Genomic DNA, 27760 nt, shown 5'->3' on the forward strand with positions numbered 1-27760 from the left:
AAAATAATATGCAAGATGCTAAAAAGGAAATATTTTATATTCTTTTCTCTTGTTGTTAGGTTTTCTTTCTGTCAATACCCATTTATTATTTCTATAGCGGCAAAAAAAGTTATTATTCAAAGGGACTCAGAACAACAGATGATAAGTATTGCACGGGTAAGTCACTTAGTGATAAATGTTTCTGTCTCATCCATTGGTATTTTATAAGTTTTTATTAGATTGATATTACACACAGCCTTTCATCACAACTTTTAGTATTTCAGACTATCCTGAAAAAGAACTTGAGCCATTTTGCTATTACTAGTCTGCAAATGTCCATGCTGGATTCTCTCAATAATTTTAATTTTAATGTGCTTAGTTTCAGGATGCTTATAAATACCAGTGGTGTGGAGAAAGTTACAGCATTTTTTTTCTTTTTTGAGAAACCAACATAATGTTCTAGCATGTTAAATTAAAAAGATAATTAAGGAAGATAAATTCCATGAGAGTTTTGGACTGTTTCCTATTTTATTCTGTGAAAATAAGTTGTCAGGGAAGACCAAGATGCAACTGTATGTTCACAAGTCACAGAAGGGGTACTGCTTCTGGGCAGCCTCTTCTGTTTTGGAAGAGGCGTTGTCTGCCTCCTTCAGTGGTAATTTTCTTCAGGTGCTAGGCGACACTGGTTTCCTCCGTGCTCAATGTGACAGCACCACCACCTATCCATTCCTGTCTTGCTGAATGTCTTGTGAATAGCTAGGTAAAGCACAAGCCAGTCTCTGGAATCTTATGAGTATGTTTTTAACTATTTGGGGAGTTTAAAAGGTTGCTGCACATTTGCTGCCTTCTTGTTAAACTCCCTGATAAGTTAGTTCGAATACGGTGTAAATGCTATCTGCAGTAGAAAAGAAATTGCTCTCCATCTCTTTCTTAGAAAAATACTGAAGCAGCTATCATATTAGGGTAATGTCTTTAATGCAAGATACTAAGGACTTTTTACATTTAACAAGTGTGGCACTTTGTTTTCTACATGAAGATACTGCATGTATGATGTTTCTTTTTCATTCAAATAGCAAAGCCTTGTGGATAAAGTCTCTCGCAGGCAGAAACCAGACATGAATATGTTGTTCCTAAATGTGAAAGTGAGGAGGACGCACCTTGTTAGTGATTCACTTGATGAGGTAACAAAAAATCTAATTAAATGGTGTATTGCTGCAGAATAGCTATTGCACTTAGATTTCAGTTTGATAAGTCAAATTTAAATCTTTCTGTGCTAAGAGATTGGGAATGTAACTGTATAATACTAAATAAAAAGAACTGAATTACTGTCACAATAGTAGTGCTGCAGAACAGATTGGATTAGACATTCCAAACTTTATTTTCTGTCCTCACACTGCTCCATAGCTAAGCCCATAATGAATATACATGTTTGCATGCCACGTGGTATGTATTTGTGTTTGCAATTTTTGTCTTAAGCATACAGTGCATAATTATCAGGTTATGTGGGACTTGGTTCCATGATAGGAGCATGAATAGTAAGTGACTAATCACTAATGAGTTTGTTCTTTTCTAATTCTTGGAATATTTTTATTCTTTTCCTTCACTAACTTCTATATCCTGTAAGAGTTATTTTAGGCTTTCTTTTCTTAAGTTTTTATCTTGATTTTAACTAATTCCTCACATTCTTGAATGTAATTTTTCCTTTTTTTAGAAATGAAACAGATGTGTGTACTGAAGTAGACAATTCTTTACTATCCACTGAACCTTGCTAATTAACATTATTTAGCGAAATCTAGTTCCCTACTCTTTCTCAACAATAAAAACAGCCTGATGGTATTGAAAAATAAGTTCAAGCAGTGCAAACAAAACCAAACAAATTCTGATTACTCATGTTCAGAAAACATAAGTTCAAACTTTTTCCTAGATTAAAGCATGTCTATTTTGGCCTTCTATCCTAAGATAGAAGAAATATGAGTGCTAATACTGCTTTTTCTTAGGCATTGTAGGGTTTTTTTTACCACACTGAAATAACCAAGAGCAACTTCAAGAGTTCTGATAGCCAAAATGTTCTCCTATTTATTTATGATGTTTTTGTCTGTCCATCTCAGGGATGAGTAAGAATGTATTATATTATCCATATTCTCAAAAGTGTGGGGAATGGAAGGTGGGGGAAAGATGTCTTATTTGTATTTCAAATTTTTAAAATCAATTTGCGTAGGAAAATCACTTCAGCTAATGAATAGTTGGCATCAAATAATACGAATACCTATAGTTACAAATTTGTGCAACAGAAATTCACTTGAGCAGCTAACAACATAGAAATGATTTTAGCACATGTGTCTTCCTGACTGGTTTAAACATTTTCTCTGGAGCTGGCCAGTAATTAATGATTTAGAGAAAAATTGTTCAGGGACTTGATCTGAAAGATCACTGCTAATTGTGAAAGGCTGTAATCTAATTATTTGTAGGTCTTTTGCATACCTGGATGAAATTCTGTCTTGTAGGATGAAGGAATTAAGAGCTTGTTACCATTGTCTAAAAAACAGTTTTACAAAATAGCTGATACTTGCTGGCAGGTGTCTTACAATGAACAGAATGGTGCCCAAATATTGAAAGTTTTAGCTACCTCCTTATTTCTAAATATCTCTAAAGGATGTCTAATTTTTTTTTTAATCTATCATTTATTCCTGGCAGAATGTCTTCTGTGTAGGTAAAAAATTATATCGGTCCCAAATATTCCAGATAGACTCAGTTCATTGTGTCTAGTAGCTTATTAAAAGTCTGTTTGCATACCACCTAACTTCTTTTCAAGCCTAGAGAGTGGCACCATGTGCAAGGTAGTTGGTTATGTCAAGTAGTCATGATTGTCTTGCTTCTGCAATTCAATCATTGCTTTAATATAGTTTTGACCTATTAGTAGGAGATGATACAAACTACTAGTTTAAACAAAGTAGGAGTGATAGAGACAGAGGTGTGTTCTCTATGGCTAAAGGTAGTGATAATATGTTAAATCTCCTTTTTCTTCTTACCTACCTATTTTGTAATAGCTAGCAAGGAAGAGGGCAGATCTGAAAAAGAAGCTGAAAGTCACATTCGTAGGGGAAGCTGGTCTTGATATGGGTGGCCTGACAAAAGAATGGTTTCTTCTTCTGATTCGCCAGATTTTTCACCCAGATTATGGTGAGTCCTGATACATGTTCTTAAGTACAACGTGAAAATTTGTTCATTTTAAATTATCAAAACAGTGATGGGTAAGAATTCTTCATTCATTCAGTATTAGGCAGACCAGTTACTAATTAATGTAAAAACAAATGCGGGCAAGTTAGAATTGTATATAGATGAGAAGAAGTTTTGGCAGAGAGGAAGGTGTAAGAGAGTGGGAAGTACTTGAAGACCTCTGAAGATCTTGGCTTTTGACAAGGAGGTTCAAGCATTGCTGAAAAACCTAGATTTTGTTTCAGTGATATGGCAAAATCGGACAGTAAAACAAATCTCTGATCAATGGAAAGGTTTAGAATTAAAACTAGGATTCAGCTCTTTAAGACTTTAGTCACACTAAATCCTGTTTCAGAAACTGGAGGCTTGGTGTTTATGGATTATTAGTATCCCTAGGCTAGTGAGCATATTGGATGCAAAGCAGGGGGATTCAAGACTAGCAGGAGATTTTCCTTGAAGTTCTTCCTCCTGATATATCTGTGGTGTTACAGTGTTTCCATCTCTACCCGGAGACAGGATCTTGATTTACCTCTGGGCAGATGGGAGAAGGCCATCAACTACTTTATGGAGTAGGACGAGGATAATTTAAATCTGTTATAACTCAAATGGAATTGGGCCTTTGAAAGGGTTGTTTCCATTTCTCTTCTGAGTAGAAAATTCCTGAGAGTTTTCTGTCAGTGTTAGTGAGTTGCTAGACCTACTAAGAAGCTAAGAAGAATAAGCAAAAGCTATGCAAGCCATTGAAACGCTGACACTTGTCTGCCCTTGGAAATTTTCTAGAATTCACACAAGTATGTGTGAATTCACGTATTTGGGTTTAAGGACAAGTTTCTTCCATTTAGCATAATGTGTTGTTTGGTTGGAATATGATATTCCTGTTCCAAAATAGGAAGAGACATATAGCAGCCTCTAAAGTAGATGGTTTAGCAAATATTCAAGTGGAGAAAAGGCCAAATGTATTTGTTTTGTCACCTGCCATCCTTGCCTCTTTCTTATGCTGCTGCATTTTCTGTTTTTACACTGCCCTCAGCTGTCTTCATATTGCTAGTTTAGGGAGTTTTTCTGGTTTTCATAAGTAGCTACAGTTGGATGCTATTACTGCAGACTGCTGACTGGCCTCCCATGTATCAATGGTTTCCATCTGCACTGATAGTTGCGCTGACAGTGTCTGCAAGTTCTAGCACTATTTCTGTGATAGGTAGAGGTTAGTTCTTACTTGAATCTTTGTCATCATATATTCTGTTTGGGGTATCTGTGTGGCCAGTATTCTTAAAGTGGTCTGAGATGCTCTCGGGAGAGAAAGGTCCTTCAGTAAAGTGCAGAGACATTATAGGCAGATATGAGACTGAATGAAATAGCCTGCCTCTGCTGTTACCAGGACCTGTGAGCCCATAACGATATTTACTGGCCTGAGGGGAAAAAAAAGGAAGATTTTTTGAGTAAATAGGAGATTGCAAGACATGAATGAGCATTCATAAACAACCAGTTCAATCTACTTGTTTTATATTGCTGTAGATGGATCTGGGTGTTTTTTTTCCCCACTCTAATATTTCTCAAATGAGTCAGCTTTCCTCAGCTGTGCATGGATACATTACTGATGTTATAAGGCGTTAAAAGTGTTTCCAGGCTGGCTCTTAAATAAGAAATATTGATTTCCAGGGACTTCAGCATAACACCTGACAGTCACTGATAGAATGCAAGAGCTTGTCTGTCTTTGCCTGGAAGTGTTCACGTCCCTTAATTGCATGGTCCTCTGTTGTTTATAGGACTCCTTCTAAAGGTCCAGAGTTTTAAGTCATAAATATGTCCTCAACTCTGCTGATATCATTATTTGCCTATAGCCCTTTTTCTAGTAAAAAGGGATCTGTGTGGAGAGGTGACATTGGTGATAACAACCTTAATAGGAAACAATTTATCCTGGAGAAAGTGTTCTGTAAGTTTGACACTTCTGTTAGAAAAAATGTGTTGTCAGCAGAGCTTGGTAACTGATGAGTTTGGAAACATTTGAGAGTAATTTTTTCACCAGCTCTGGCAGGCTTCCTCGCTTTAAAGTGTAAATTCTTTCATTGATGTGACTATCAGCCAAGTGTGGGAGGAGTTCAGAAATGTTCTTGTGCCTTGGAAAGGGACTGTATACTCTGCTGTCTTTAACATTTAGGTTGCAAATAATGGATGTCAGAAGCTTGGAAGGAAAACCATAGGAAAGCACCACTGTTATTACCCTTCCCAGGTTAGCTGATCCTGCAGATTTAACCTCTGAAATTAAAGAACTCCGAATTAACTCAGTTGTCTACCCTCCTGCGTGTGTTACGATGCTTTCTTCATCTCAGTGCTGACAATTAATAAATGGGATTTGAGACCTATTTTGTTCCAGCACCACTGACGTCTTTCCGTATGTGAACCTTGCTCTGCCTTACATGCAACTGTTCTGTTGCTTCTGGTAAAGGCACCACGTAAACCTTTTGTGATGAGCACCTTTTTGAGCTAAAGTTCAAAAGATAAAGTTAGATTGTTCAGGACAGTAGAGGGAGGAAAATATGAAGGCAGAGTTTTACCTATAATTTTGTCCCTGAGACATCAATTGGATTTTTATTCTTTTTTTTTAATCCAAAGGAGTTTGATTTTTTTCATTTAAATCTTATTTTTCCCCAACTTTGTCTTCAAACACTAATGCGGTGGGCTAATGCATACAAGATGTCCTTAGAACTATTCAGTGCTTTGGTTTGTACACTGACTGTGGAAACAATAATAAACTGTTGGCCCATTCAATCCCAACAAATTAAAACCAGTAATCACATTTAATTAAATTTACTTCTGCATTGCTAAAGTTAATTTCACTGTTAGTGCACACTTAACTAGAGTGTGTGTGTCTTGCTTCTCTGAGCAAAACTTCCTAGGCATCTTAAAGCTATTATATGGTTTCATTGCGTAGGTTTTTGTTTTCTGCTACTTTTAAAAACAGAATAATCCTTATCTGATGCAAATAGCAGTCAAACTAGTCTATAGTCATGATTTCAGTAGGATCTAGCTTGTCATTTAGGCCAGTGGGTAGCTTTTTTAGGGTATTTGTGGTTTGTTTTTTTTTTTTTAACTTCTCTGATATAATTTTTTGACAGAAAATAGGAAACATACCCCTTTGCTGCTAGTGTGCATACAAGATAAACCTTTTACAACTTTCTATTCTAAGAAGGTAAAACTTATGGTATTTGTATCACGGGATTCATGCCAGCATTTTTAAAGATTGTCATCTGCTATTGACCCAGGAAGGGGGAAGAAAGGGGTTTACGTTGCAGCAAGAAAACTTTTAGTTAGACAATTAACGTTTCTGGCTGTACGGATGATGAAGTACAGTGAAGAAACAGATTGTGCAGAGACAGTGCAGAATATCCAAGATTAGAGACACTGAAGAATGCGTTGCACCAGCACCCAACAGCGCTGATGGGCTTAGGCCTGCTTTGGGCTTGGCACTGCCCTTGGTGGTCCTTGCCAAGCACCTGCAGGCTCCTGCTGTGGGTGGGAAGATGGGGCTGAGAACAAGCATGGAGATACGGGCGCTCCTGGGAGCACTTTTAAGGGTGCGTATGTCAGAAAGATGAGGTTCTGTACAACTTTTTATTGAAGCTCACACTTTGTAAAGGCTACTGTTGCTCTTCTGCAGGCATGTTCACCTACCACAAGGACTCACACTGCCATTGGTTCAGCAGCTTTAAGTGCGATAACTATTCTGAATTCCGATTGGTTGGAGCTGTATCCTTTTACGTCCGCTAGACGGTGCTAAATGGACAGCCATGTAGTGAGTTGGTAGGGGGCTGAAATAAGGCATTGATTAAAGCTTATTCAGATGTTGTATATACAAGTGTGCCCCTTTTAAAATGTATAAAAAGAATGTCATTCAAGCAAGTGAACTAAAAATAGGAAGAAAATGGTTGTATGTGGGTACGTGGTACATTTTACAGTCAGAAAATACTAGAATTAGAATTACACATGCAGCTTTTTTGTGTATGAGTTGTAATTTTTTATGTACTTACACCTCTGAGTTTCATTCAGTAAATGACCCTGTATGTATTAATATTTCATTTAAGTACTTGTTGATCAGTATGGGACCTTTTTTTTTTAACCTGAATGGAAGCCACATGCTATTTTGATCATAAGTTTATTTCCTAGGTTTTCTGTTGTGCTCACTTATGAAGTCGTCAGACAAAAGATTAATGATAACATATGAATATCTACAGTTATCTTTAAAAACTTTTTGTCATGACAATACTTTGGAACAATTTATTCTAGAAATGCTTGTATAGAATATTATGATGAAGATTCTCAAGTGTTCTGACAATGTGCATTAATTTGACCACTTGACGACTACTTAGTTATAATAGAAAACTGCATTTAAAATTGTTAGTCCATAAAAATTAAATAATTTCCATTCCTTCTGTTTGTTTAGCATGTATTAGAGTGCACTGAGTAAAATTTTAAATTTTTTTTTTCCAAGTTACTTAAAACATTAACTGCAACAAGGATGTGTAGAGTTTGCCCTTAACATTTGGCATGTATAGCTTATGGGACTTGCTGTATATAATAGCATCACATTGGATATTCGTTTTCCACCTTGCTGTTACAAGAAATTGTTGAGTCCTCCCATTGTTCCCTGCGATCATAACACACTTGTAGGCATCTGTGATGTCACGTTAGATGACCTGTTTCAGATTATGCCCGTAAGTATCATATTTTTTTAAGAAGCTAAATTATTGATTTAAAAACTGTTTTATTTATATTTAATGCTTGAATTATAAACTGTTTGAAAACAGCCTTTTTTTTTCAGCACAGGCCGATAAAGTCTCATTTTCTTCTATTGAAAACAGAAATTCTCCATGTTTTCTAGCGTAGCAGAATTTTTGTTGATCTACCTGAAGTTAGAATACCAAAATCTGATATGAGCATTCTAGACACATTTTCCGTAGTAAAAAGAAAAATGTAACGGCTTATACTGAAATAACAATAAATAAATATATATACACACACATATTAATTAAGCAATGAATTTTTCTTTGTGTACCCATTTTGAATACACAGCTTTTTCCAAGATACTTTCTGTACAAAGTAATGATTCTAGCATGTCCTTGCAAAGTACATCACTTAGTTCTGTAGATTTTCTAAATAATTTTTACTCGTATTGTAGGAACTGGCCCACGGACTAAGTGAACTTCTATCCTATGAAGGCAGTGTCGAAGAGGATTTTTACTCAACCTTTCAGGTCATTAAATACACAATTATAAGTGATTCTCAAACTCCTTCAGTAATTTTTACCAATGTTTCTGCAATGGCCACAGAGTGGCCTACTACTGTATGATTACTGATTATTTGGAATGTAACTGCTTGGGCATTAATGCTTGCTTCAAGAACCAGTCTAGTCCTGGGGGCTCCGCGCACACATCGGCTGGCTCTGTTACAGGGCTTTAAGCTGTGGTCCGTGGCAGTAGAGGTGGATCTGAGTACTGACTGCCAGGGTCACATGGCAGCTGCTGGTGCATTTCCAGCTCTTTGCTTGCTCTGACACCATCAGCTTGCAATCGGTGACCTGGTTTGTGGAATTCATCTGGCTGCAAAACAATCCCTTTTCTGTCTAACCCAGATGCTAGTCAAAGCTTACTCTGAGTATTTTATATGTTACTTGAACAATACCTTGTTCAAGTTATGATAGCTTTGCCTGACCTGTATGTCTAACTGCTACTTCAATCACGAAAGCCTTTTTCATTTATTCATTGTTTTAGAACACATACTAGTTAGTAAAATTTCATGCTGGTTTATGGATGTGTATTGGACTAGTATTGACCTTTTTTCCCTCAATAATGAATTACATTCAGACCATATGAGAATTGTTAGAAAGTGGGTACTTCTGAGTTCCTAGGTGATGTACAATGGAACAAATACATTCTTAATTGTATTTGATGCTCCTAAATTGTTCCTTTGTATGAAAAACACCGTGGCTCCAGAGCCAGCAGGTCAGTTTTATATGCCACTGTGTAACAGGGTCAATTTTTCTACTTTGAATACCAATTTCTTGAGCAATTTGTTGAAAATTGTAATATTTAACTTTTAAGGAAGCCCCACAGTCCTCAGAATTACAGCATGTGCTAGAGAGAGAGACAGAGGAAATACATGAAATAATAAATATAAGCTTTGTAATTTGTGAGTATACTAATGTATTTTCCAGTACTGACCTTGACTTCTCTTTTTCTCCAGGTTTTTCAGGAAGAATTTGGTGTTATAAAATCTTACAATTTAAAGACAAATGGAGATAAAATTCCAGTCACAAATCAGAATAGGAAAGGTACTTCAATACATATTAACTACACATATTTGGCAGATTTAAGTTTGTCCTTTTTTTCCTTCTTATAAGCCTAGTTTTTCTTTAACAAAGTGTGAAAATTAAATTACTGTAGTCCTTTCTGGTGTGCCTGCCAATTTAATAGTATCTAAAATGAAATGCATTAATTTTTCTTAATTCAGTACAATTTGAGAGAGCACAACAAATTATTATTTAAAATTATTATGATGTAACAAAATAAAATGTTTTTCTTTTTTAGAATATGTGCAGCTCTATGTTGATTTTCTTCTCAACAAATCAATCTACAAACAATTTGCAGCTTTCTATTACGGATTTCATAGTGTCTGTGCTTCGTATGCGTTACTGGTAAGAATAAAATGAAACATAACTCTTCACTTCTATTTCAAATATGTGACAATGACTTATCTAAATTAAACAAATTGCGCCGGGTGATTTTAGGATTTGTGAAGAATCTTGATTAATCAATGTAGTTGATTAATCTGACATAAGCAGAAGAAATTAGGCAGGTAATCAACTGTTCTCTGTAGTGTTCCATTGAAAACAAATAAAGCTCCCCAAGTTAGGTTTATCAGTATGCATTCACAGACACTTCATGGGCTCTTGTGAACATTTACAAGGATTCTCTGTATTCCCTGCAGTTATAAGCAGCAGAGCAACTACGTGTGCTCTTGAGTGACTCCTCTGAAAACAAGTATTACTTTTTGCAGGAAGAACTCAGGTTGAGATTAAACATTCTTCCGTATTCAGTCCTGTTTGGCTGTTGGAATGCCTTTTGTAATTTACATCATCCCCTTGTGCAGTAAGAAGAGAAAGAAGAGGCAATTAAAATTTGCATGAGATTTTCTTCATTCCTGTGAAATTAGCCAACTATGAGACACTTGCAGCAAAATGAGATGTGACTAACTGTAGGGAAGATTCTGGAAGGAGAATGAAAATCCATTGAAATACCATGACATACTTTCATGCAATTTAACAATGTTGTAGTAAATGAATAAGTAGGTTCTGCAGGTGTAAGCTTAGAGGTTGTTAAGCATGGCTTATTGTTCTGTGTATTTGCTTTGCATAGCAGTGTGTACAACGAAGAGTCAAGTTCTGTCAGCCGCTGCTACTCATCAACCTATATTGGGACTTTTCAGTGTAAATGAAATGGAAGTTGTAATCAAAATTGAGATCAAGACGCTCCCTCTAAATTCCATACGTACAAACTTAATTTTATTCCTGAACCATTTGTAATCTAATCAGATGACAAGCAAATCAGTGTAATAAATGTAAGAATGAAAAAGTGAGGAACAAAAGAAATACATCAAAATATGATCTTATCCAGTAATTTGCTTTTTACTATATACAGTAGTAAGAGATTCTACGAAGTACTGAGGAACTAATTTTTCTATAAAACTGTATGTATTCAAATTATAGATTTATATTGAATGATATTCTGTTAATTTTTCTATAATGCCAAAAGAAAAATTTAATCTGAATCTAGTAGCATCATTTCTCATCTTTAAAAAAATTAATTATTTTATCCTTAATTTCTGGCAGCTACTTCGTCCAGAAGAGGTTGAAATTCTTGTCTGTGGCAGTCCTGAATTGGATATGTCCGCTTTACAGCGAAGTACCCAATATGAGGGCTACCAAAAAACTGATCTTACTATACGGTAGGCTTAATTTTTTTCATTCTAATTACTGAGTTTAAAAACACCATAGAATGGTAGACTGGTGGGAATAATCTCTTCAAGGATAATCTGAGAACGATTGAAGTTTTAAAAACCTATTTCCAAATAAGACCAAGACACTATTAAATTATCTGTAAGTAGGAAGAGTTAGATCCTTAATGGCATAATGTGTTGCTGAATACCTTTAAAAGGTCTTTATTTTTATTATCCAATCTTCTAAAAATGCTTTTTCTCTTCCAATTCTATTTGATACTAAGGACATTTATTTTATTGAATAGAGACATTTATACTTTTATAGAAAAGTGGGTTTGGGCATCATATGACAAGACATCATTCCAAAATTCATAAAACATTGTACTCGTCAAGTCCTTAGGCATTTATTTAACCTTGCATATTAGGATACTACTGATGTCCTATCGCATTAAGTGACGTTCATCATGTAATACCTGCAGTTGTATTATTATCCTCATACTGTATTGTCATGATACTGCATCTTACACCATTTTCTTCTCCCTCTGCCCTGAACATAGATACTTTTGGGATGTAGTACTTGGATTTTCTCTTGACCTTCAAAAGAAGCTGCTACATTTTGCTACAGGAAGTGATAGAGTACCTGTGGGAGGAATGGCTGATTTGAATTTCAAGATTTCGAAGAGTGAAACATCCACTAATTGGTAAGTAGTTTTCTGAATTTTTAAAAATTTTTGTTAAATTATTTCCTGAGAGCACTTATCGCTCTCAAATATCTTTTTAAAGAGCAAACTAATGTATAAGGAAGAAATTGCATGGACTCTAGTTTGTCTTCCAAATGTTAATATACCTATTTATTGATTGCATAAATTTTGCAGGTGACCATCTAATACAAAATTGATTCTCCAGTCAATGTTTACATTTGAGACCAGGAATTCTTTATTTATAGAGATTCCTTACATGTTTTCAATTCAAATAATTTCATATGTTTAGTTGTTCCTAACACGACAGCTGAGCTAAGGAAAATATACTGCGAATCCCCATTAATTTTTCTGAATTTGTTGAGTCTGTTTGTTGTTATGTATAGCAGCCCCTGCAGTTGCAAAAAATGCTTGCAGCCTTTCTTTATGGTATAAATAAGAATTTTAACACGTATGGATGGAGAAGGTGTAGCATTCCTCTAGGGTCTCTGGTGAGTAAGTGTATAGCTGATACAGAGGTTGCTCAGAAGAAACAGGAACAAAGCAGCCTTGTAATCTCATTGTGAAGGTTAAATTGTTCATGCCAAGTTCTTATGTTTCTGGTAGTGTTTTATTTTTTATTGAATTGACTTGAGAAATGCCACATACTTTCCAGCTAGTATTTTCCTTCTCAAGATTGGAGAAAGTAAGTTTAAATAATTTGGAAAGCTTTATAGAAAAGCTCACTGGTCTGAAGCTCACTGCTAAGCAGTAATTGCTGCTAAGCAGTAATTACTGGCTTTACCTAGATTTCTCAGCCATTTAAGGTAATCAAAATACTTAAATGGAACTATATTTTTAAAGTCAAAATTTTGTTGGGTTTTCTGTAGAGAGCTGAATTAAATGCATAAACATAATGTTGGTTTTGTTTTTAAATTTGGTTTATGTCACTACTGTGGTATTCCTAACGCTTTATTTAGTGAGCTAATAACTGATTCCAGTAACATGTTAATGGAACATGAGTATCTGATGAATAATGAAGAAAAATCAGTCGACGTTGAATCTCTGTTCAAGTTTGTTCTCCTGTAAATTGTTCTTTTTCTTAAAAAATGGGAAAATGTGATTTGAAGTAGTGTGCATTTTAAACTTATTTAAGTTCTGTGTTTTGCAAGATAATTGTTGCAGTCAGACTGCCTGCGCAGGGATGAACGTAGACATGTTTGCATTGCATTGCTCACACAATAGGATCAAAGAATATAATAGCAATAAGACTTGCCAAATTAATATCCAGTTTCCCAACTTTCCAAATTCTGAACCACATGACTCCAGTCCGATTAACAGATCCTTGTTTGCTTGTTTAAAGGGCAGGGAGGGGGATGTAGCTTGGGTTTCCAGATCTGGGGGGATTCCACCCCCTTTCGAGAATGTTTGCTAATGACCAAAGGCCAAGATGCTGCCATTCAAAAGACTAAGAGCTTCAATGAAAACAGAACTAGAGAGCTTTTGGGTCACATACTAAAATTTAACTTTTAAGTGTCCAAGTTTTAGGAATTTTTCAGTGTGTTGGGCAAGTCTATATCCTCAGTGCTGTCCTGCATGTCACTTGAGGATGTAAAGGGCAAGAAGATCCCGTAGCTTCTTATTGCCCATAGCTATGAGGCAGGATATTAGTGGCATCTCATTGTGATGACAAAACAAATGTTTCTGCTACTGAAGAATAGTTCTCATAGAACTAATCCATTCTAGTGAGAAGCAGTTTCCAATGTTTGTCAGAAAATCCTAAGAGGTATCTGCAATATATATTCAAACTCAGCTCTCAGACGAAACTCGCAACTGAAAATGATGGTATGCCTAAGACCAAAATTTGTGAACTGTTGTTTTTCCAGGGCTTCAGTCAGCTCCTCAGCACTCTGCACTGAGTCATATGTCTGTAAGGATGTATTTTACCAGGCTGAACTTTGAGTTCTGTATCCTTATAGTAGCTGTGGTTCGTCTAGGTGTCTCTATACCTGCTCCAGGACCCACCTTCCTTCTTCATGTTGTGGATTCTGATTATACCCATATTTTGTATTTAGAGAAAAACTGATTTTTGAAGTCATGTGGTATCTAGAGGTTGCAAAACCTGTAAGGAAATGTTTCCAACTTAATGAAAAAAGAAAGTGGGGCTGGGGCGGGGGCGGGGGGGGAGTTGCAGGCAAACAAATTCACCTGAGATGTATATGATTAACAGTGCTGTTATTTGTGTTCAACAGAACTTGAACCAACAACATTAGGATAAATGTTCCTTTTAAAGGGTTTTTTTATTTAAATAATGTTTAACTGAAAATGTGTGGGCAGTTGGCAGTGTTCTGCTTTTGCATTATTATTAAATGTGTTTTGTTGGGGTTTTTTTAATTATTTTAGGTTACCTGTGGCCCATACCTGCTTCAACCAGCTTTGTCTCCCTCCTTACAAGAACAAGAAGGAACTGAAGCAAAAGTTGATCATTGGCATTTCAAATGCAGAGGGGTTTGGTCTAGAATAATATCAAATACTTCAAGAACAGCATTTTTATGTAGCATTCACTCTCTTCTAATTGTGCCTTTAAGCTTTTTGTTGTTATGTCTCTTGATACTGTGCCAGTCTTACCCAACTTAGATATTTTTTAAAATTAAATATGAAGTGTATGTTTTTTCCTGAATGGCAATACATTTACTGCTTGTTTTGTCACAGAAAGTAGCTTTCTTCGTACATAAGGCTTAGTCTATTTGATAAACAAAACCTGACTAAGACAATTTCTACGTTATAGTTTGTTTCTGTTTTTTCTTAATAGCACTTTATCATTAATCATAAATCTTTACATCACAGGTATCCCACTGGAAGGTAATATACGGAATATTTCTTTATTAGCTAATCCCAGTGGTACAATGTTTTTAATAACATGAATAATAGAAAAAAATATAACATACAGCATGTAGCCATATTTTCACAAAGGCAAATAGGAATTTTAGTCTTTATAAAATGTACGCAGTTTTACTATTCTGGTTTTCCTTCTCAATGAAACAGACTGTCTAAGCAGCATGTAAATAACTGCCTGTGAACAAATAGGTTTTTGATAGTGCCATTTACTGCTAAAAATTTATTTTTTATGAATAAGAAGTTTTAGATGTTCTATATTCAGCTTTTACAGATCAACAGGCTTGACTGTACAGAGTGTTAAAAGGCACTTTTTTCAGCTTGAGGGGATTCAAATTCAACCTACAGGTATTAAGCAACTTGTATGTTTATTCTTTGACAGCAAACTAATGAGATCTACTGTAGCTTAGAGTAAACAAAACTAGATATTTAAAATAAATTCCACATATGGTAAAATATTTCAGGAAAAGAGTGAAATCCACAACACATGGAAAACTGATATAGTGTATCACGCTATCATTTTTTTCAGCAACTTTTTTGAAAGTCTTAAGTAAGCTGTGGCAACACTGAATACAATAACATTTCAGAAGAATGTTGAAGCTTTCATTAACTTGAAGGCCAGCATTTAAAGACAATGTTTTGTGGTTTTCACTGCACAAACTACATGAAAATAATTCTTGGTATGCCTGCTCTGAGTTAGTAAATTAGGAGCTGGGAAGGAAACTGGTTCTAAAATACAGATGTAATTATAAGTCTGGGTTTTATTCATTAAATGGAAAGAATTTATCAGCATGCAGTATAGTTTTTTTTAATATGAATAGCTACTGTGTGTTCTATAGATTTTTCTTTCAGCTGAATGAGGCCCAGATCGTTCAAGACACTTTAGCGTCTAATTTTTCATCTTTCCCTGTTGACTTCTGCTGGGGCATGGATGCTTAAATATCTTGTAGTGTCTATACTCGATTACTTATTTGCAATAAGAGTAAACTATTATATATTCTTGTTTTCCCTCTCTGTATTATTTACATAAAACCAACAGATTTACACATGATTAACAAATTAATCTGCCTAATCTGTAGTTTCAAAGCTGTTGTGGACTTTCTTCAATAGCTAAGTGTAAATTTTATTTTATTCTATTTCCTAGAGAAGGTACTGGTGATTTTGCTGTTTTATTAAAGAAGAGATAAATAGTAGGATATTTTAAAATATTTGGCACTGTATTCATTGTGCTGTCCTTGAAACCAGTAATAAAATTGACATTGACTTCAGCCTGGAACAAAACCAGGTTAGCATGGAGAGTGTTAAAAGCAGCACTTCAGACTTGTGCAGTTTACATTGTTTCTCCCAAATGGAGATTTTAAAATAATTTTTAATTTACAGGATTTCAGATATGGAGAAATAAATTAAACTTTCACTATTGCACTGAATGAACTAGTTAGCTTCAAGCAATGTTAAATTTCTAACAGCTGAATGTAGATGTCAGTAAGAAATCTGGAAACAAACACCTCCGCCCTGTCCCCTCTCTGTAGAATTGGATTCATGGAAGGTTGGCTTATGAATAAATAGCTATACAGTTTATCTGAAAACATGGCAAATCAGCCAAAATATTTTTTTATGGCTTAAGCCCACTTTTAATAACTATTTATCTATTATTGTTAAAAAAAAAATCTTTATCATCTTCTTTATCTTTTCACTGAATTGCACTTTGCTTTGGGTTTAGTTTTATTTATTGAAGCTTTTTTGATTTAATGTGTAATATTACCTCAGAATTCCAAAAAGGCTGTTGTATTTGCATCAGTTTTTAAATAAGGTTGTCATTCAATGACATTTTATATATTTCCTGATGTTGATAAATTAAATAGTAAATTTTGTATTTGTTAAATGAAAGTATTGCACTGTATTTATGAAATAAGCCTCTGATAATTTTAAAACTTTTCCTCAATGATGTTTTGTTGTTCTTTTGTCTTGCCCTGTAATCCAGCAAATCTTTTTTTATCTCCATCACTGTTTTGTACCGTACAAAAGAATCTGGTTTGTATAAACTTGTTAATTACTAAGTATCTATTTTTATGTATTAAAATTGTGCAGTCATTAAATCAAGTATTTCAATTTCTGGCCTCACTTGTTTAATTTCAGATTTCCAAAATTGATCATAATAGGTTTAAAAATGATCAACATACCTGCTTTTGTCTTATTTTTCTTTTGAAGAGTTTTCTTTACAGTAACAGCTTTGCTAAATCATTGCACAACTCACTGAAAAAGAAACTGGGTTTCAACTACCAGACATACACCGAGAAGTATATTCCATATTTATGGTCAAAATTACAGGTGTTCCAGTGCATACCGTGGTGTAATAATGCTGTAAAATAGCACGGATCCTCATCTTAATTTTCCTTGTTTTTTTAATTTCCTCAGTTGCAAGATTACTTTGAGGTACAAGGAGAGACAGAGCCAAGCTGTTGTATATTTTATCTTTTTCTGCCTAATTTTAACATTAAAATCGCGAGGGGCAGGTAACAATAACATCATGCTTTCCGTGGACACAGGTCCTGATCACAGGACTAATATCTCTCACCAAATCCAAACTTGCTTCTTGTCTCTTTTGTACCACTCAAGTGACCTACAGATGGCAGCAAAGATGAGGATTGAAACCACTTAATTAGAGGTCAGACTTTCCTCTTAACTAACAGTAGATATTGTAAGTACAAATAATGAAGAAAAAAGTTCTCTTATAAATGTGTATCACAAATAATTTCAGATATGCAAAATCAGCAAATATAAATTGGCTTCTAGCAAAAGGATGTGGAGGAGGGAGAAGCAGTTGCTTCTGTCTAGCATTTTGAAATGTCTTCTCTTTCCATGAAGAGTTCCCTAATGTGTATTGGGATCAATAAGAGACTCTGCCAAAGCCTCAGAGAGAGGGCATATGATTGTTACTGATCTCTGAACAGTCAATAGCCTCAAGACTGATATTTAGAAAGTGGTTAGAAAACCTAGCTTGCCTTGCCCCATTCTGACTAGGGATCAGATGGCTGGTGCTGGGGCTTAAAATTGAAAATATTTCCTTTTGATGTTTTGGCCAAAAGTGGTGAGGGTCCTTCTCTGTTGTTGTAGTTGGTGGTGGTACTGGTTGACTTGCTCCAAAAGCAAATGCTGTATCTGTTGTTATTTTTCATAGCAGTGGTATTTAATATTCTTTCAGAATCCTTCCCTGAAAAAAATGGAATATCTTAAAGGTCCCTGAAGCCTCTGTTTTTATGTTCTGACTGGCAGACTGTAAGATCATGTGTTTTTCCTTCTAGAGCACCTAGTTCTCTCCAAGAAAATTGCTTTTTTGTTTGGGTCAAGTAATTTTCCATTCTATTTGGATTTTTTTTTTCCTTCAGAATCTGTGCTATTTTATGTGTTGTTGAAGTTCCTTGCACTTTTAAAGATTCATAGTGTCCAGGAACATAACAGGATGGCTTGGACTGCCACAGCTGTGTCACTTGTGTTAGAAATGTTCTAATTCAGTCAAGTGGGTTTTGTTGTTAAATTAATGAACAAAAATGAGCCCGCAGTGATCTGCACCTTTCAAATTGTTAATTAAATTCTTATTAAAGTCTTTAAACCCACATGTTTTTATGTAAAATATTACAAGGGAACAGGTATGGCACAGGTTATTATAGTTTGATATAGTTAGTATGTTCGTAACTGTAGAATGGATATTTGACCAAAAAATAACTTGTTCTACAAATGACATTTCGGAAAGAACTCTGGCGTCAAGGAAGATGGAGAGATTTTGTCTCCGAGGATCTGGTAGAGCAGTTGCTCATTAAACTCTGGAAGGATGGCAGGAGTTCACATAAGTTGGACAACACCTAACGTTAAGTTCAGTTCTGGACTCTTCTGCAGTACTAATGTTAAATAATACCTGTATGTGTAAGAATAGGATATATACATTAATGGTTTTGTTGTGTGTTTCGGGAGTTTTATGTTCTACCACAGCAAGGCTTCATTTACCATTTTTCTTTTTTTGGTATCAATATTTATGATTTGATATTTGTAGTGAGTGATGAACAGACTTTTACTTTCTGATGCAATATTGTCTTCCCATGAGAGTTGTCCTAGATTATACAGATGTATGATGGTCAGGTTTAATTGATGGGCTTCTTGTTTATATGGTGTTTTAACTCTATAGCATGCTTTCATATTAACCAGGAGAAATGCATCTCTTCTCACAGAGACCTCAGTATCTTTCCACTAGCATCTCTGGCTACTACCACGCTACGGATAATAACAGCCCAGCCTCCGCTGGTCTCTGTAGGCGTTATCAGAACATAACTATTTGTAACTAAGTATAAGTTATTCAAACCATCTGGTCAATGAGTGAGTTTACTTCATGTCTCTGCTTTAGCAGAGAGCTAGCCTATTCATTTATTTTGCTATTCATTTTGTGTCAGCAGCAATACTGTGGAGGGCAGGAACTGTGTTTTGTCTCCTGGAAAATCAGTCCAGCTGGATATAAAGTAACAAAAGCACAGTCACTTTGAAGACAGTGTGGTTTTAAACTCAGATGTGTGTGGGTCTTGGTTTTGGTTCTCTTCTAGTGATTTTATGTAACCTCACACACCTTATTTTCAAGGACTGTGGTGGCAGCATGTATACTGCTTGGGGGTTTTAATAGTTGGCCTTGATTAGTAGGATGGATGGGTAGATGGGCCAGTAACATATGATGCCACAGTGAGCAGAGAAGGCACTTAATTTTGTCATCTCATTTATCTACTTTACAGAGGGATCTTTTCCCAAATCTTTCTGGATTCCAAGATGGAGGTGTATCCTGCTCAGATTTTATAAATCCCTGACAATATATGTTCTATGATATTAAATGCATCATACTCATTGTTAAACATGACACTTCATTAATAGAAAAATTAATTAATCATGACAGATAAATGTGACCTATGTAAAATAGGGATGAGCACAGGAAAAATTTGGTTAATAGTGGAAGAGGAAAATCTACTTTCTTGTACAGTAGTTTATAGAATTCCTTTTTAGTTGCAAAAATATAATTTTATTCCCTTAACTGATGAGGTTTAATTTTTCTAATGATAAATCTCTTGGAGAGTTTAAGAACTGAAATTATTTTTCTTTTAATTCAATCACTATGTTAGATAAAGCTAAAACTTGAGTGAACTGTAATATTTTTCCATGTGTACAGCAGTATAGTGCTTACTGCGTTGTCTAATTGTACCAAAATCAATAAAGTGTTCTGCATCACTTTTCTTTCAGAATTCTAACATTTGTGGCAATTTTTGTAGTGAAAGAAAAGCTTTCTCAAGCATTGAAAGCACTTGGTATTCATTCAAACTGAAGCTTTTAAAGTAATAACATACATTTGTTCCTGTTGCATATAAGCAACCTCATTGCATTTTGTTTTGGATGGTTTTCTTTTAGGATTCAGAATCTATTCAATATCATATTTCTGTGTATTGATTGAAATGCTTTAAGCTATTAACTCAAATGGCACATTCTGGAAGGTGGAAGCTCTTTCCAGTAGCCTGTGCTACTGGAGGTAACTGTAAATCTGTGAAAAGGATTCCAAGTTAATAATTTCTTATTTTGCTCTGTTAGTTGCCAGACAGGGGCTGAAATCTCCAGGGGTATTACAACCGAGCTGTGTTTGAATTATCTAGGGGATGTTTGCTTTCATCCTATTGATCATCTCCTAGCCCATGCTTGCCCAGTTTCTACTGGTGATGGGTTTCACATACTTACAGTTTTTTTTTTTAATGTATTTCTTACACTGAAATATTCAATATCCACGAATTCTTCCTTTCAAAAAGGGAACTCAATTTCTTCAATACTTTATGTTTTTGGCCAAGAACTCACAGGTACAGAACTAAAATCTCAATGAAATTAGTTTAGAATACCTGGGTTTATTTCCCTATGCTTGATTTTAAGAGTTAAAATAATCAATCAAAGCTGTTCAGGCAGCATCAACTCAGCTATGCTGAGAGCTGTGTATTCTGTTCCTCATTCCCTGCTTTTTTTGTGTAAACTACTGTTGGCATGTAACCGAAATGTAAGAGATGCTATAGGAGTAAGTTTTAATATTAAAGTGATACTGTTGATACATGTGCTAGCTGTAGTTGTGTGTGTTTTGCATTTGTAACTGTTTGCAATGGGTACACTGCAATTGTGAATCTGAAGGTGCAATTGCTTGTGTCATTTTTCATATCGTTAGTTGTTCAAAACTAAAAATGAACCTCCTGGGTTTACCTTCCTTGTCTCCGGGGCACCAACTGATGCATCAAGTCTTTTATATTTTATGGTGAAAAGATAGTCTCAGTTTATCTTTTGCCCCTGAATTTCTTCTCAATTTACTTGTTGCTGACTTTATTCGTAGAGCTTATTAATTACATAAGACATAAACACAGATGCAGTGCTTAATCATGCATTCAGTTAGCATTTTCATACTTGTAGGTGTACCGTGAAGAAGAAATTACTGCTTCCATGCAGCTCAACCAATCCCTGTCTAATTTCTCCTGTCATTACTTACAGCAACAATCTGCATTCTTTGCATAGTGATGCTGCCTTTCACTATGTTCAATATCTACTGTCATTCATAATAAAACAGATACGTAATTGTAGAATGATAAAGAAATGGAAGCTTTTGCTTTGAATTTCCCTAGATTAGGAAATCATCCCTTAGGCTATTTGTGACAAATTTTTTTTCTCCTTTTTTTTTCTTTGACTAGACTTCAGGTTTTATTTTGTATTTTCTCCAGACATACAGTAACTTAAGGGAATTTAGCAGACATTTTAGAACTGAGTTGTCACTTTCATAGATTAATTATTTGACTAGCTTTCTTGTCAGTCCTTATCCTAGCTACATGCAATGTCAATCCTCTATTTGCAGCACATTTTCATAAATGAAAGTGATTCTAATATTAATGAAGATATCGATATCAATAAGACATTGATAAAGCTGCCAGGGAAGGATAATGAGTTGTTGTGTGTCTGGTGCAACTTATAAATGTGTCTTTGCCTCTTCAAACAAAAAAAAAAACCACAAAGGACTGTTTAAAAACAATGGTTCAAGGTGGTGGCAGGGGGGAAGAGTAGAGAGTCGCTCTGCTTTGTCTCTCATTTCTGAGGAGCTACACAGAGACTATGTATTGAAGACAACCTGTCTGGGAGAAAAATCCCTGTGGGAGAACACTACGAGTTTCAGATCAGTCATAGTAATTTGATCTCCTCTTCCTTTTTCTTGCGATTAGCTTATTGTTTGAATTACCTTGGGGATATTTGCTTTTTTCATATTGATCTTGTCATAGCCCATGCTTACCTAATTTCTACTGGTGATGAGCTTCACATACTTTCAGATTGTCAGAATTCAGATTTAAATTGAGCAATCAAGCTCCACTTATGAGACAAGAAAGAAGCCAAGACTTGTCATGGACCATATGAAATAGTGCCCCATTTGACAATATTTAGAAAGCTAAAGAGTTAACAATATCTATCTCAACTCTGTCTCGATGGACCCGTTTTTAACCAAGCCTGATTCCAATGCTACTGGGAGATCTGGGTGTTTGCTGAGCCCCAGGCTGCAGCTGCAGCAGAGCCATGGTGGGGGCTGCGGGCTGGGCCTTGGCAGGGCGCTCCCTTTAGCAGCGCTGTGCCAAGGGTGCAGCAAGCTGGCTGCCTCTCCGCAGAGGTGGCAGCCCTTCGCTTCAGCTCTCTAAATGCTTCCAAGTTTTTTCCCTTCGGAGTTGTTACCGCTTGTTAATCTCAACCAGTCAATGAAGGCTTGATCCCAGCTGAAGCTCTCTTGAGTATCTTGCCTCTGTATTCCATAGCTGATTTCCCATCCTTGTTCAGACAAGTTTTGCTAGAAATTGGTAACTGGAGGTGAACAAAGAAATTTCAAATTATTACCAAATTGATGAGATTAGTAGGTCAAATGCCAGTAATTTCTTTTGAAGAAAATTATTATGGAAAACAATCTTATCTTCCTTTTTTAGGGTTCACTTATTCATGCTTTTTGGTATGTGGACATACAGCTGCCCTGAGAATGCTGTAAATGCAAAATCCTGATGTGCTAAATTTCTGTAATGGTACTCCTCTTTAATTAGGTGCATGTAGGCATCTCTGATGACCTCACTCAGTTTGCACTCCAGTGTCTTTTCAACTCAGGGGTCAAAGGAGAAAAACATGAAGCAGGAGACTCCTGTGTTTTGAATGGATCACATACTGCTACCAAGAGGTGAGCCAGGAGGTTGGCGATTCTTTAAACTTTTTGAATCAAGGCAGTTTTGGAAATGTGCAATGTTGATATCATACTTTCATTTGTCTTAATTATAGCAGATCAAAAGACAAAACATCTGCAGCAAACTCAATCTTAGACCTTTTTGTTAGTCAGTAATAGCAAAGAATTTTTCCCCATAGCTTATCAAACCTAAAAGCCGTGCTATAAAAAGAATGTGGAAACGTACTGCATAGAACACAGCTTCAGCACAATTACTGACTCTTATTAGTGCAAAGCAGCTAAACAAAGATGTCTTATCTTATCTTACACATGCTGGGCATTATATGTCCATTATATTTTGTAAAACTGAGAAACAGCCTTTCCAGTCTCCCTCAACTGCTTTTTTAGCTAAAGCAGCTTGTGAACAGAGAACCACAGAAAACTGAACCACACTTTGGCAACTTGCATATAATGAAAACAGTTTTATTTATTTTTGTGTGTTAAAGGGTGGGGGTTTGGGGGATTTTTTTTTTTTCATTTTGGTGGTTTTATTGGTGGGGTTGCCAGACTGCCCACAAGCAGAGCACAGGATGGCTTTGGCTGAAGGGAATTAAAAAACAAGAGGTAATTCTAGGGCAATGTTCTATTTTGTAACCAGTCCCTAACTTCAGTATTAGGGTATAGTATTATTATTTTAGCTAGGAGTGTAAATGCTTATTTCACTAATGACTTAGTGTTATAGCAAATGGATCTGATTTTTGCAGCAAGATAAACTAAAATACATCAGAAATTACATTTGATAAATAGAGCATCCATAAAATACAGCTACAAGGTTTTGCATACTTAAAGCTACTCAGAATGACAGCAATCCTCCCCTGTGCCTTCAGAACCTACCTGAGGTTTTGTTTGATCCAAAACTGCTGATAAAAGTTACTGGGTAATTTCAGCTCATAAATATTTCCCCCCACAGCTTGGGTTACAAAGTGAGGGAGGTGTCATTCCTTTTCATCCTTTCCATTCAACACTCAGGTGGTCAGAGCATTTACTGGCGGTGGGGGGAATTGGCATTCAAGCCTTCTGAGGGCAGCACCTGAACTTGTGTTGCCTGTAGCCCATGAGCTCCTAAACCCATGCTTTCCATCAGGCAGAGGGAGCCTGGTCCTCTCATACTCAAGGTGAGCACGCTGAGTTGGTCAGAGAGCACTGTGTTCTCCCACCATCATGAGTGCTGTATGAGCTCTAGCTTTTAACTTCTGTGGTTGCTGCTGTTAAACATCTCTCAGGGCTGTTTTGATTCAGTGTGAACCAGGGCCTTCTACTTCCTCACTTCAGGAAAATAAAATAGCCTCTACTGCACTTTTATCTTGGTTTGATCTTAATCTTTCTTTTCTGAAGATGTTTTGGTTTGGTGGCTAAACCAAAATATTAATCATGCTCAGGAGTCCTGCCTGAAACCCTCCCTCCTGCTCACAAGGCAGGTGTGACTGAAGAGGAGGACAGAAGGGGCTGGCAATGAGAAAGCATTCTGCAAAGTGTGGTAAGTCTAATAACTAAAGTACCATCATTCCTCATGTCTCAGTATGAAATTTTCCTGAGCAATGTGCAAAAATAACAAGCCAGAAAGACCTTACTGGCTGAAAATACAGAGAACACTGTGCAAGCCATCATGGTAAATTGTTCATTTATTACATAGCAGTAACTTTTTTATTATCAAACTCAGAATATGACATGTTGTATTGTAATATCAACACTATATTCTTTGGACTGTATTTAGTTGTATTTTATACAACATCATAAACCTCTGAACAAGGCTTTGTCTGAGCTCTGAACCACTGAAGGGATTATTTTCTCTGGGGAAACTACCTTCTCTCTAGGGAGGACTGGTGTAGAGTCAAGCTCTGAGCTGGATAGCCACTAAGTGGAGCAGGCAGGGAACCTCTGGGTCCCGGATTTAACTGCCTTCCACATCAGGTGTGGGGTTTATTTCCTAATGCCAGTTTATTAGAATCATAGAATGGTTTGGGTTGGAAGGGACCTTAAAGATCATCTAGTTCCAAGCCCCCTGCCACAGGCAGCAACACCTTTCCACTAGACCAGGTTGCTCAAAGCCCCATTCAACCTGGCCTTGAACACTGCCAGGCAGGGGGCATCCCCAGCTTCTCTGGGCAACCTGTTCCAGTGTCTCACCACCCTCACAGGAAATAATTTCTTCCTAATATTTAATCTAAATCTACCCTGCATGTTCTTGCGTGAGAGCAAGAGACCTTGTTACCAGTTCTTACTGCTACTCTTCGATATTCCAGTCCATATCCCGCACTGTGTATAGCTGTTCTGTGTGAACAAGTGCAATTTAAGGCATCCTAAAATTTCTGGTTCTATAGCATATGGAGGGATTTGTAATGTAATTTTTTAGTGGGTGTCTGCAGAAGCCATACCAGCTAATGGATGCTTATGAATGCTTTCTAGGACGTTTCTTCTGCAAAACTCTGTTCTGGATTGCAGATAATTAAAGAAGTTTAATTGTTCCGTTTGGTGTATGTTTTTTGCAGATTTTGTTAGTAGAAAAAACTTTGCACTTCATGTGCTGGAGGGAGAGCATTCTTATCGCATTTTGAAACTATTTTCATCACAGAAGAACAGAGCATTTTGCACAAAATCACATACAGGATTGAACCCAACCTGGATTTCCCACCCCCGGAAAGGTGATGGAACAACTTGTTCTTGATGCTGTCTCTAGGCACATCAAGGATAGGGGGATTAGGGGCACTCAGCATGGATTCACCAAGGGGAAGTCATGCTCAACCAACTTGATAGCCTTTTATGAGGATGTAACCCAGTGGATAGATGATGGTAAAGCTGTGGATGTGGTCTATCTCGATTTCAGTAAAGCGTTTGACACGGTCTCCCACAACATCCTCGCAGCTAAACTGGGGAAGTGTGGTCTGGATGATCGGGTAGTGAGGTGGATTGTGAACTGGCTGAAGGAAAGAAGCCAGAGAGTGGTGGTCAGTGGGACAGAGTCCAGTTGGAGATCTGTGTCTAGCGGAGTCCCTCAAGGGTCGGTACTGGGACCAGTACTATTCAATATATTCATTAATGACTTGGATGAGGGATTAGAGTGCGCTGTCAGCAAGTTCGCTGATGACACAAAACTGGGAGGAGTGGCTGACGCGCCGGAAGGCTGCGCAGCCATTCAGAGAGACCTGGACAGGCTGGAGAGTTGGGCGGGGAGAAATTTAATGAAATATAACAAGGGCAAGTGTAGAGTCCTGCATCTGGGCAAGAATAACCCCATGTACCAGTACAAGTTGGGGGCAGAGCTGTTGGAGAGCAGCGTAGGGGAAAGGGACCTGGGGGTCCTAGTGGACAGCAGGATGACCATGAGCCAGCAGTGTGCCCTTGTGGCCAAGAAGGCCAATGGCATCCTGGGGTGTATTAGAAGGGGTGTGGTTAGCAGGTCGAGAGAGTTTCTCCTCCCCCTCTACTCTGCCCTGGTGAGGCCGCATCTGGAATATTGTGTCCAGTTCTGGGCCCCTCAGTTCAAGAAGGACAGGGAACTGCTAGAGAGAGTCCAGCGCAGAGCCACGAAGATGATTAAGGGAGTGGAACATCTCCCTTATGAGGAGAGGCTGAGGGAGCTGGGCCTCTTTAGCTTAGAGAAGAGGAGACTGAGGGGTGCCCTCATTAATGTTTATAAATATGTAAAGGGCAAGTGTCATGAGGATGGAGCCAGGCTCTTCTCAGTGACATCCCTTGACAGGACAAGGGGCAATGGGTGCAAGCTGGAACACAGGAGGTTCCACTTAAATACGAGGAACAACTTCTTTACGGTGAGGGTGACTGAACACTGGAACAGGCTGCCCAGAGAGGTTGTGGAGTCTCCTTCTCTGGAGACATTCAAAACCCGCCTGGACGCGTTCCTGTGTGATATGGTCTAGGTAATCCTGCTCCGGCAGGGGGATTGGACTAGATGATCTTTCGAGGTCCCTTCCAATCCCTAACATTCTGTGATTCTGTGATTCTGTGGATTTCCTGACTCCTGGTTCTCTGTTCTACTTATTACCTGTTTTTTTCATCTAGATAAATGAAATATAGGCAGTTTTGAAGAACACTGTGTTGAAAAATATGCATTTGGAGTCTCCATGAAACTTTGAATTTTTAACATGCTTTCTAAGCTGAAAATAATCCATTTTGGTTATAAAGCTTCAAGCAGTTTTGCAGAGATAGCTGTTGAGAACGCTGTGTCATTTGCATTATGAAGCATATCATGTTAAATACTTATTCTAGTCCATGAAAATGCTCACTGATTTCAGCAGGCTTTGGATGAATCCCATATTTACCAACTTGCAAAAATGCTGTTAATATAGGACTCAAGTTTTGACTTTCAGTTTGACAACCTGATTGGCAAAGACTTTAATACAGCTATTTATATGCTCACTAGTTTACAAAACATGTTCCCCAAACTTAACAACTTGATCATTCATTCTTTCCTTATTTATGAAAACCATAACTTTGTGTATAGAATTGCAATCTGCACAATAAAAAGGCATTTTTGAAGCTTTAATTTCTAATAATTCACTGTTACCAGTTCAGTAAGACCACAAGCAATCACTGGATTCATCAAAAGCCATCTATCAGATGCCACAAAAAAAAAAAACCAACCACCAAATGGAAATGGCTAACCTTCCACGTCAGCCACAGCACATCATAAGAGCCTGCTCATCCCTCTGCTGCCAATTTACTGCTGAAGAGCAAAGCATCAGCATCTTGA

The 27760-nt window shown here is 36.8% G+C and overlaps 1 protein-coding gene across 2 annotated transcripts in view; it reads left to right on the forward strand.

Annotated features, from left to right (window-relative positions):
- HECTD2 (HECT domain E3 ubiquitin protein ligase 2) overlaps positions 1-16868 on the forward strand; it is a 40353-nt gene extending 23485 nt beyond the window's left edge. Inside the window, exons 11-21 of one of the 2 annotated variants that reach the window (XM_068398117.1) lie at positions 60-156; positions 1053-1160; positions 3027-3159; positions 6854-6942; positions 7749-7907; positions 8372-8446; positions 9436-9523; positions 9780-9886; positions 11081-11196; positions 11745-11888; positions 14268-16868. In XM_068398117.1, coding sequence (XP_068254218.1) covers positions 60-156; positions 1053-1160; positions 3027-3159; positions 6854-6942; positions 7749-7907; positions 8372-8446; positions 9436-9523; positions 9780-9886; positions 11081-11196; positions 11745-11888; positions 14268-14388 — 1237 coding nt within the window. In that variant the 3' untranslated portion in view covers positions 14389-16868. Of the gene's footprint in view, positions 1-59; positions 157-1052; positions 1161-3026; positions 3160-6853; positions 6943-7748; positions 7908-8371; positions 8447-9435; positions 9524-9779; positions 9887-11080; positions 11197-11744; positions 11889-14267 lie in introns of those variants that run through there. The other variant, XM_068398118.1, reaches the window with a different exon arrangement.
- Positions 16869-27760: the final 10892 nt, after the last annotated feature.

Source organism: Nyctibius grandis, chromosome 4 (assembly GCF_013368605.1).
Source record: "Nyctibius grandis isolate bNycGra1 chromosome 4, bNycGra1.pri, whole genome shotgun sequence".
In the NCBI taxonomy this organism is placed as follows: Eukaryota; Metazoa; Chordata; class Aves; order Nyctibiiformes; family Nyctibiidae; genus Nyctibius; species Nyctibius grandis.